At 34.5% G+C, this 11,765-nt stretch overlaps 1 protein-coding gene across 1 annotated transcript; it reads right to left on the bottom strand.

Moving 5' to 3' along the window:
- Window positions 1-4,111: 4,111 nt before the first annotated feature.
- Window positions 4,112-6,396, bottom strand: LOC128217415 (uncharacterized). The gene is made up of 5 exons (XM_052924557.1): window positions 6,315-6,396; window positions 5,622-5,675; window positions 5,122-5,300; window positions 4,576-4,828; window positions 4,112-4,332 (listed from the first exon to the last, which is right to left on the bottom strand). The coding sequence occupies exons 1-5, from the start codon at window positions 6,394-6,396 to the stop codon at window positions 4,112-4,114; spliced, it is 789 nt and encodes a 262-aa protein (XP_052780517.1).
- Between the last annotated feature and the right edge of the window lie 5,369 nt (window positions 6,397-11,765).

Genomic DNA, 11,765 nt, shown 5'->3' with positions numbered 1-11,765 from the left:
GAATTATATTTCCATTTCATCAATCTCGTCCCAGTCTGATGTATGTTTCTAGTGAAATTGCATTACGCCTCTGCACATTATGAACAACAACAGTATTGTTTTCGTTCGACATTCGTGTTGCATTTAATAAAGTTTTAAATGTTTAAACGTTTATTAAAGCTGCACTCTCACAGATTGAACGTTTTGACAACTTTTTTTGTCTTGGAACGAGTCAATTTATGCAAAAAATGCATATAAACCAGTCATATAAGACTGCTGACAAAAATTAGATCGCAGATTTTTATATTAAAGTTTAGAAAAATGGTGTGTTATGCATAAAACCTTAATTCTGGAACGGAAATATGAAATCTGCGATATGATCTTTTGTCAGCAGTCTTTCATCACTGGTTTGCAGGTATTTACGCAAAAATTTGCTCTTTCCAAGACAAAAAAGGTAAATCTGTGAGAGTGCAGCTTTAAGCTTGAAGATCGGTAGAAAAGTTTGCTTTATTTGAACGGTTTAATGAATTATTCCTTTTTCCTCTTATTCCTTTTATATCAAAAATCTTAGAAAAGCTTAATTCATTAAAAAAATGAAATAAAAGGCGCATGCAATCGCAATGAAATTGGAAAATGAAAAAGTTAACGAGATTTTAAAAAAAATATTAAAACATACAATTTGGTACATAGTTTGTATGTGTCACGATGATATTCCTATCAAAATGAGTAAAATTTAGCTCTATTTCGAAAGTCATTCACAAAAAACACATGAACATTTAGTGCTTACTGTGAGTTTTACAAGACCTTTATGACTAAAAGTAGGTTAAACAAATGCTGACATCATATGATATAGAGTGTTATGCTAATCCACTGTTTTCAATGCATAACAAAGGCCATGTTTATTGTATAAACTGATTTTGAGTAATCAGGTCTTTGCTAAACTCTGAGTGGATTCAGGAAATGTCTAGACGGTACGATGCTTTCAATGAAGAGGACATTCAGTTTGTTCAAGTACTTCCGGAATATTATAGAACTTTTTTAATTGTTAGAGTCTATCCGTCAGAGTCGTTGTGTAATATATAAACTCATGATTACATAACACATGCATGATTAAGTGAGATAAACTGGTAAATAGTCAGATACACATTACTATATAGGTGTAAATGTTCTCATAAGGTGGTCATTCTAGCAGATCGCCATATGGGACTCAGGTAAATGATCATTCAACGGTCCGAGTCGGACACATATGTCTATACAACAGGTTAAGTTTCCATATTTTTTTGTATATGGTTTCCTCTTAAGTATTAATTTTGAATTTGTCAAGCAATCAAATGAAACACAGCATTAATTATGCTCATTCGTATCGTGTAAATAAATTATAAAGGCATACTAAAACAAAAAAAGATATTAATTAATATTGGCTTTATTTTAGTCCGAAAACATACTCTACAACTACGGCAGAACTGTTTGTTGGTCAGGCAGTACAATTTGCGCTTTGCATCTTTTTACATGACTTCTAAATACCACATCTAAATTATTTCTTAAACGGCTGCTGAAATCAGAGTGTGTAGACATACGATTGTATTGAACAGTTGTAACTATTTATCGAATAAAAAGGGGGTTCACTTCTGTGTTTCCTAACTTTACATTAGTGTTTTGCGAATACATGTACTTACTTTTCATTTAATCTCTGGAATGAAAATTTATGTTTGGCGTCTTGTTATTAAATTATACAGAAAGTGAACATAACTTTCATGTTTATTGTTGAAAGGGTGTGCTATATTGCAAAGAAATTGAAAATGATAATAATTGTATTTGCACACAATCATACATTCCTCACATCTGCATACACTCTAATGTTAGAAAATAAACTTTTCGTCGAATTAGGTGATTTGGGTCGAGAGTAACAGAGGAAATAATTTGCAAGAAGACTGCCGTGTTCACCTAATTATATTGTTTATAAGCAGAAGCTATATAACAAGTCTTAGTATGAGAGTGCTCAAAAATGACTCCTTTTAAAATCATGTTGGTGAACTTTCAAGGAAGTTTTTAGAATATTTTACTAGGAGGTTAAGGCGTTTCAGTGAACGAGATGGTGGTTTAATTAAGTCCATCAATCATCTACACTAATACACATTTAGTTTAAGAACTATTTATAACATCCACTTAATTGGTATAAGTCAAACTGTTTACAAAACCCTGTTATGATGCCCTGTCATTTAAGTGTTTATAAACACAATACTTTAAATGTAATATAACGATCAAATACATTATGAAACTCGCATCTAATGAAGTGTTATGCATGTGTTTGTGTTCAAAGATTGAACTCAAAGGCATGAACAAATGGAAAACATTTTGATAGTTGTTTGCTGTCAAAGTGTTCAATTGGAGAATACAACACAATTTATCAAATTAAAAATTGTATGTGTGGATTATGAAAAGTGTATAAAAAAACACCGTTTCGTGGAGTTCAAAAATCAATAAAAAAAACTTTAAAACAGCATTCTAAAAAATAGGGATATCCTGACAGGGAAAACACTTAAAAAAATACTTGAAGTCAATCGGACAGGGCCAAGAGAGATTGGCTGGATTGTAGGTTAGTTGGGCTATATTATAAACCAAAAAGGTAAAGGATGTTGTACGGGATGTATGTTCTAGATGTACGTGTTCATATATAGTCAATGATTTATGTTTGTAAGTAATTTCATGGCATCTTTTCAACATCTAATAAACACGTATATCTTTTAAACACAAAAAGAAAGGGCCTAAGGAACATTGTTTATGTTGTATGTACACAAAACGTATCACTTATTCTCTTTCATATGCTAATGTTCATTTTCTCACGCGGCTTCGAATTGCTATAAGTAAAGCTAGCCATTGGTATAAGGCAGGATGTTGTTGCTGATTGCAGAGTGCTCCAGCGGGACACTGGATAATGAACAAATCCGTACAGTCCGCACTGGAGGAACTAGGCGGCGAAGCTTGTTTGGCGTCCGGAAGTTCAGGCATTGCAAAACGTTGTTCACGCAAGGGTAGTCGCTACCTGTCACTAACCTGTGAGATTCACTCACATTGTAATTTTAAATATTGGGATTCTAAGATTTCCCTTTGTATGTGTATGTACGCTGCTTGCATGTACATGGTATTGGCAGTAACGGGTTCAGCTGGGAATAAGATTTTACATACCGAATGAATTAACCAGAAATGCCTTTTTCATAACTCATAACAATAGTCAACTCTTTGCATGGTTATGAGTATATTTAGCTACCATTGCACACAAATAATTGACTATTAATGTACATAGAGATTGAGGAAATCAAGTGTGTTTATTAAAATTCAAATGTACAGAACTGGTGTTACATGATGTACGGACTAGAGTGGCTCCAGTCATGTTGATATTTCACCCAGTCTTTATAACTATGAAAGAAATAACTTGTTTCCATATCGCTTTCCATTTTAGGCCCAATACTACTTATGATTATATTTTGATGACTGTTAAATAGTATAATGACTTAAATTAATATATTCATGATTAAGTTTTTACTTCAGGTCATCTAACAGACTAAAATTACAACCTCACTGACACATTATCAACGCAAACTCTGATACACGGAGTGTTTATCGAGTGAGTGGTATAAGGTGGACCTTTGTCAAAAAGTGACATTCTTAATAAAAGCCATTTCATCCGAGGAAATGTAGGTATCGTTCTAAGTAATGATCTTGTCCTGTAGTACTGAAGACAAACAGTAGTGGCATTCTATAAATACAATGAGGGTATCTTTACGATAAAATGTTTAAATGAAAGAAAAATGAATTTCTGAAGAAGAAACAATGTGTGCAGTGAATCGGACGAACGAGATATCTATAAGATATGGCCATTTCTACGTTTAAAGTTGTTATCCTTACTAGTCTTCTTGCACATGTTACAGATTGGCTCAAATTGATATTTGATGTGTTCAGCTATTTATTAGAATATTGAAAAACTTTAAAGATAACCAATCAATTTATTTTATAATAAGACTAAAGGTTTAAGTATGCATTTATTGTAACCAAATGTTGATGGTACCAGAAAGTGTTCTTTGGTCGTTGTCCGGTTTAGGGCCACAAATGTCTATAACTTTTCAAGAACCACCTATCCCGATAAGTTTGTCTGTCCAGTGAGTGTGAATGAGGCCAGCTGGGAAGCGCACGTCTCCAAGTACTGGTTCCACACGAGACCAGACGGGCACCTCTGGACGAAAGCGTTCCCTTGCAGGTCACACTGGATGAACTTGGTTGGATCGGGGTGCGAGAAGAACAGGGCCTGAGCGCTGATGGCCTGGGCGGTACACGGATTAGCGCCGTTCAAAAAACCTGCAAAAACGCAGTCATTTTGTTCTTTAATACAAATTGACATAAACTGTTGATGTTTTGAATTTAACTGAAATGTATGTAAACGGGGCTATTAAAAGCAAAATGATATTTCTATAAAAGTTTGACGACCGCACCGCTTATTCTCCTTTATTTAGGATAACAAATCTGTCTTATCGGATAAAGACCTCTAAGAGTCCAATAACTTATTTCCATTTTTTCGTAAAACTTGGCTTCAGAAGCTACCTGTGACTGCAAGAAGATAACCAGGGTTCGCCACACCGCCTTGAAGTGTGTACACACACGATTGCCTGTTCTGGTCCCAGATGAGCTGGTCAGGGCAGGTGATCACGCGGGCAATACCGGCAGCGTCGCACTGGATGAATTGTTTGTTGCTATTCGCAACGGAGAAGAATATCCGGCCTGCTTGGAGGCTCTGAGCTGTGCATGGGCTCGGAATGCCGAGAGAGGCGATGTAGGTCGGCTGGGCTACAATCGCCTATAAAAGTAACGGAAACTGTAGCTGTTTTGGCCAGGTAATCTTTTATAAATGTCTTGTAAGTAATTTTAGTATATGTTCTTCACATTGGAAGAAAAACATAAATCTATCAAGCACAAAAATCACACAATATAAGGAAGCAAGCAAGTTCATAATGAGCAAATTTATATACGTTGTATTTGTACAAACCGTATGACTTCGTTCCCGAAAATGAATAACTATGATATAATGCATTGCACAAGTGTTCAAATTTTCTTGTGCTTCCTATTATTGTAGGAAGGAATTTAGCTTACCTTCGGAGAAATGCACGAGGATGTTGCCTGGTCGTAGAGCTCTCCAGTGGGACACTGGACAACGTACATTCGTTCGTACAGCCCGCATTGGAGAAACTTTGATGCGTCGCTCGGGTGGGGGAAATTCAGGGCCTGCAGAGCGTTGTTTACGCAAGGGTTGGTCGCAACCTGCCATTGGCCTGTGTGGTTCATGAATAGTAGTTGTATATATTAGTGATATTCTAAGATTTAAATTGAAACGTGTCAATATGTTGGTTGCACTTTTATAATATAATATTAGCAGTTAAGGGCTCAGTTGGGTAAATGATTGCAAATGCCAAAATTATATAAGTATACCAGAAATGCATTATTCGTGAAATGTAACCATACTCATTTTTTCTGAGCATGTAAAGATAATTCAGCTCCCATCGTTCACATATAATAAAACAATGAACATACATAATTATGGACGACATCCCTTTGGTGTATTACAATCCTATAATACAGTAATGTATACTTACAAGATGTGCGGGTGAGCGTTGATCCAGGCAGGACGATGCTTCGGTCCGCATGCTCTATTACAAGGAAAATGATTCAAATCAAACACTTGCATATATTCATAAATAAGTCAGATAAATCCAACACGGCAGGTCAATAAATTTTGGTACTGTTTTAATAAAAGATTGAATTTTAATTCTTTTAAATGAACTTAATTTAAGACATCTGATTGTGTACAGTATGTTCTTACTGGATTAAATAGTGTTATACAGTGTGACTTCCACGTAAGTAAATCAGTCAAATGTTCTAAAGGCACACTGGTGAAAACCAAGCATCCACTAAGCGAGACACAGGACGCCACAAGATAACAGTGAAAGAAACAAATTAGAGTTATTCATCAAAATTAGGTTTACATTGTAAATGTTTATTTTGTTTTTCACAATATCTCGATCTTACAACAATTATCACAAAGCCCAATTTAAATATGTCAGCCTCATTGGAGCTAGCACAGCTTCAAATAAAACTAACATATCAAACCTAATAAATATGTTAACCTAAATTAACTGTACATGCAACAACCAGATACAGACAACACAAGGAAATAATAAAAAATAAAGCTGAACAACAGACGTATATTGTAAGATACACTAATACACGGACATCTATCATACACAACCGAAATACTATAATTATGTTTATATGTTTTATACTCTTACCCTGATCAGTGTCCGGCACGGTGGCAGCCTGCACAAGACCACACAAGACTCCTACACACGTGAGAAACAAGACAGAATTCATTCTGGAGAGGAAGAATTGGATCAAGATGTCCTGTTTTAAACAAGTGTAGCAGGCAGAACCGTACGCAGCTATTTTATACCTACCGTTAAGGAAGCAATGTTGATGAAGGTAAGGGTGGACTCACGATTGTTGTGGAAACCTTTTAAAATTGTGCCTTTGGTCATAGACATTTCCGTATTTCATTCCCAGCTTTGTTTACCTTGTCAAAACAAATGTCTGTCATTTCTGTTGGAAACGAGTTGCTGAGTGAAAACCACAAAAGGTTGTATCCTTTTAGTTGTTTTAAATACAATTAACCAAATCGTTTAATGGAAGTCCGCTTTTTATTTGATTGTTAAAACAAAGGGTTTTGCGGTAGCAACAGGTTCAAAAACAAACAATATAAAGGCGTTAGTGGTTTTATCCTGATATTTAAAATGAATGACTCAAACATTAACGGAACACCTCAGACATGTAAATTTTGTACAATGCATTTATGTCACGAAAAGGCTATTTGGAAATCACTTGATAACCAATTTCTTTAGGGTTTAATAGTTTTATTAGGCATGTTTCAAGAACATCAGTGAACGAAAAACATTTTTAAGGCGATCAGGAGTAGACTTAGAATACTGACTTAATTTGTCAAACCTTCAACGAATCCTGCCATGGACTCCATGCCTCTTTTAAGACCAATTAAAAATCTTAACGAACTAAATACAATGTTTGCTTTTAATTAAGTAATTTTGCTTTATTCGGAAATAATGATACAGCCACCAGCCTTCTATACGCTGGATTCAATTTGTATATTTTTCTTTCCTATAGCAGGAGCTCAAAATGGATATTATGTCGTATACACAGAAACACAGCTTGTTATCAACAGTTATAAACTTTTCTAATTTGGAAAATGGGCATTATAACCAAACACCTAACCTCTGAAAATAACTTCCTACAAATCAACGGTATGTTTTATGTCTTTGGCGTTTACACTGTGCTATTAAACGAGGTTTATGTTTAAACTTTTGGCTATAAAGCTTGTTTCTGAAACTTTTCATATACATATTTGTATTGAAATCATTTGATGCAAGTAGCAATATACCTGATACTTACTTGTATCAAATCGGACGTTTGACAGTTAATTAAACGTTATAAAACGCTTCACCCAACCATTAACGAGAAGTAAACACCTTACTTGCTTCTTAAAAATATGTTCTTACAATTCATAAAGAGGTCATTCAAACAGAAAGGTAGTTCAATTATCAATCATATACTTGTCCATATTCTATTGAAATTATGTATACACAAAGCAATCTCCCACGACTGTAGCTTACTTGTGGGCCATTTTAACAAGTATAGTTGTATAAGGCATTAGCGCCAGTGTTAAGTACAATATTGCTAATGTGCAAGTCCGCGGAGAAATTCCGGACAAAAAAGTCTATTGAATAATCAAGCACTATTATTTATTTCTAATAAGGCCTCGAGTACCACTGAAAATAAATCTTTCATTTTTCATTCGCTTGAAATAACAGTTTAATCGGCTTGGAGGTGCGGCTTATTGTAAGGATTCGATGAATTGCACTGATACTCCATGTGCTTTCGCTAACCGAGCAAGTTACCAGATTGTTATATCCTGATTTTGAAGTTTCGAAATAAAGTCTGTGTTTATACAAAGGTTCAATAACAATTATATTTCCATTTCATCAATCTCGACCCTGTCCGATGTATGTTTCTAGTGAAATTACATAGCGCCTCTGCACATTATGAACAATAACATTATTGTTTTTGTTCGACATGTTGCATTTAATAAAGTAATAAATGTTTAAACGTTTCTTAAGCTTGAAGATCGAAAGAAAAGTTTGCTTTATTTGAACGGTTGTATTCCTTTTCTTTATTGATGAAAAATCTTAGAAAAAAAATAATTCCTGAAAAAATGAAATGCAAGGCGATTGCAATTTCAATGACATTTGAAAGAAAACAGTTAACGAGATGTCAAAAATGGTAAAACCTACGATTTGGTACAGCGTTTGCATTTGTCATGATGATATTCCTATTTGTCCTAAATAAGAGTGTTATGACCAAAATAGGTCAAACAATGCTGACATTAGATGATATAGAGTTTTATACTAATCCACTGTTTTCAATGCATAACAAGAGCGATATTTATTGTATAAACTGATTTTGAATAATAGGACTTTGCTAAACTCTGAGTGGATTCAGGAAATGGCTAGACAAATCTGACTTTCATATATGCACTGTAATCACATTGCTTTATGGGCCTATTATGCATTCTTGTACGGTACGATGCTTTCAATGAAGAGGACATTCAGTTGTTTGTTCAAGTACTTCCGGACTATTATTGAACTTTTTAATTGTTAGAGTCTATCCGTCAGAGTCGTTGTGTAATATATAAACTCATTATTACTTAATACATGATAATATAAGATGAACTGGTGTTCATGTTCTTTTAACGTGATCGACCTAGCTGATCGCCATATGGGACTCGGGTAAATGATCATTCAACGGTTTGAGTCGGACATAATACAATTATTTCAGTTTCAATTGTTTTTCTGTATAAAATTTCCTCTAAAGGTATTGATTTTCAATGTTTGTCAAAAAATGAGCAGAAACACATAGCATTACACATGTTTTTTTATCTCTTAAACATTTTATAGAGGCATACTAAAAAAAGAATTAATTATTATTGAATTTTTGAATGTTTGTCCGAAGCCTTATTCTAGGCTAGCCGCTTATACGTGTTTCTTCTGGTATAACTGTTGGCCAGGGAGTACAACTTGCACCTTGTACCCCCATGACTACTTAATACCACAGCTGATTTCTGTCTTCCTCGGCATCTTAGTTTGTAGACACACGCTTGTTTTGAACAGTTGTCACTGTTTGTAAAATTAAAAGGTGGTTCACTTCTGTGTTATCATTACTTCACAGGAGTGTTTTGCTAATGCTTTCTTTTCATGAATCTTTGGAAAGAAAATTAATGTGTGGCGTCATTTTGTTAAATTATACAGAAAGTAAATATAAGTTTGATGTTTATTGTCGAAATGTATGTTATATGGCAAAGAAAGGGTTAGAGGATTGCATGCATAATGTAATTTCCGTACATATGTCGAATACTTTTTCAAATGTTAGAAAATAACTTTTCGTCAAATTATGTGTTTTGGTGGACAGTGACAGCGGAAATAATTTGCAAGAAAACGGACATACACATGCGTCATATAAGGCGTCTTAGTATGAGGGTGCACAAAATGGCTATTTCTCAATACATTTTGGTGAACTCACGCCCTCACGTTGTGTCCTGTTGATTTAAAGTTTTAAAAATATTTTACTAGGAGGTTAAGGCGTTCCAGTGAATAACTATTTCTAATTTTACAGCTTTATCAGTCTGGGTTTACCTATTGCTCATTGGTAAACGTATGTCTGGTGTATTTTTGCATTGTTTATCTGTATTTAAACGGATTTTATCTTGTTTCAAGGACGAGTAACATCATTGGAGAATTTTATATGTCAGCAGTTCAGCTCTTTGTGTTTCTTATTTTTATCAAGATCATATCACCATATACAAAGGTACGCTCTTCCGGGCGGATCACAGGCCCTATGGACCTGATAAAACATGTACTACGGTCCTCATTCGCAACTTATGGCCTTGGTAGCTTTGTTGGAACAATGCATCTTTAAAATATAATGAAACATTCAACTTAATACAACGATCTTAGCCTAGTATTTGTTTATTGCAATGTATGTATTATGATATTCGGGAATTTTTAAATGTAATTTTAAGAAAATGTCCCCGTGGTGTATTCCGACTGGATTTTTCTTAACTCTTTAGGTCTTTTTGTATCCATCTGATACCTTTATTGACATTTTGCTACTTAATTTGAATAATGTCGAAACCTCACTTTTGCATACACTTTGGTACTAGCTTCTTAAAGATTGATTTTGCAATAAAGCGTTTTCCAAAAGTGTTTTGAATAATGTGAAACTATATTTTTGCACGAAAGGTATAACAAAACGCATGTTTCGGGTCCCGATTTTTTTGCAATAAAATTGCATTTGATTATCGTTTACTGCAGGATAACTTTTTTAGCAAATGATATTTAAGAGTTTATAAACAAAGTAACTTTTTATGTAATATAACGATCAAATGTATGATGAAACTCGCATCTGAAGTGTTATGCACGTGTTTGTGTTCAAAGATTGAACTTAAAAGCATGAATAAATGGAAAACATTTTGATTAGTTGTTTGCTGTCAAATTGTTCGATTGGGGAATATAACACAATTTTTCAATTAAAAATCGTGTACGTGGATTTGGAAAACTGTATAAAAATTGTTTTCTTAAAGTATCAAATTAAGACTTTATTGTTTCCAATAATAGCGAAATTACACCGTTTCTTGTGCTTCAAAAACCCATAAAAACGTTAAAATAGCATTCTAAAAAAGGGGTTTCCTAACAAGGGAAACCCTTATAAAAAGAGTTGAAGCATCTTGTCAACATCTAATAAACACGTATATCTATCAAAAGGAAAGGGCCTAAAGAAATATTGTTTACGTTGTATATGTATACAAAACGTACGACTTGCTCCTTTTCATATACATTGTACAAATGTTCATTTACTCGTGCGGTTTGGGGTAAAGCTTGGAATTCGTGTAAGGCAGGATGTTGTTGCCTGATTGAAGAGTGCTCCAGCGGGACACTGGATGATGAACAAATCCGTACAGTCCGCACTAGAGGCACTAGGCGGCGAAGCTCGTTTGGCGCCCGGAGGTTCAGGCCTTGCAAAGCGTTGTTTACGTAAGGGTAAGTCGCTACCTGCCACTGACCTGTGAGAGTCACTCACATGGTAATTTTAAACATTGGTATTATAAGATTTCCCTGTTAACGTGTATGTATGATGCTTGCATGCACATGGTTTTAGCAGTAACGGGTTCAGCTGGAAAAAAGACTTCAGATACCGAATGAATCAACCAGAAATGCCTTATTCATAACATATAACATTGTAAACATATAATTGACTTTACATGTACGTAGAGATTGAGGATATTAATTATGTTTATAACCACTCAATGCTACAGAACTGGTGATACATGATGTACGGAAGAGAGTGGCCACAGGCATGTCGATATTTCACCTGGTGTCTTTATAACTATGAAAGAAATAGCTTGTTTCCATACCGCATTATATTATAATAGAATTGCTAGTAACCAAATGATATACTTCTGTTTACAAACAAAACAAAACAAACTCAAGCACCCGCTGTATTGCTACCGATAATATACAGTAGATCGTTATCTTTCTAGTTAATTAATAATACTTTTGCTGAACATGGAGTTTGGATGATAATTGCCCCAGTGGGAATACTAATTACCTGAGGGCTTTATC

This window comes from Mya arenaria, chromosome 14, assembly GCF_026914265.1.
Source record: "Mya arenaria isolate MELC-2E11 chromosome 14, ASM2691426v1".
Classification (NCBI taxonomy): Eukaryota; Metazoa; Mollusca; class Bivalvia; order Myida; family Myidae; genus Mya; species Mya arenaria.
Note: the sequence above shows the minus strand (reverse complement) of the source record. Positions and strands in the feature narration are given on the sequence as shown.

Coding starts and splice junctions, on each gene's coding strand:
- LOC128217415 (XM_052924557.1), bottom strand. CDS start 6,396: ATGAATTCTGTCTTGTTTCTCACGTGTGTAGGAGTCTTGTGTGGTCTT. Junction 4,829..5,121: donor CCTCGTGCATTTCTCCGAAG/GTAAGCTAAATT, acceptor TTACTTTTATAG/GCGATTGTAGCCCAGCCGAC. Junction 4,333..4,575: donor TTATCTTCTTGCAGTCACAG/GTAGCTTCTGAA, acceptor GCGTTTTTGCAG/GTTTTTTGAACGGCGCTAAT.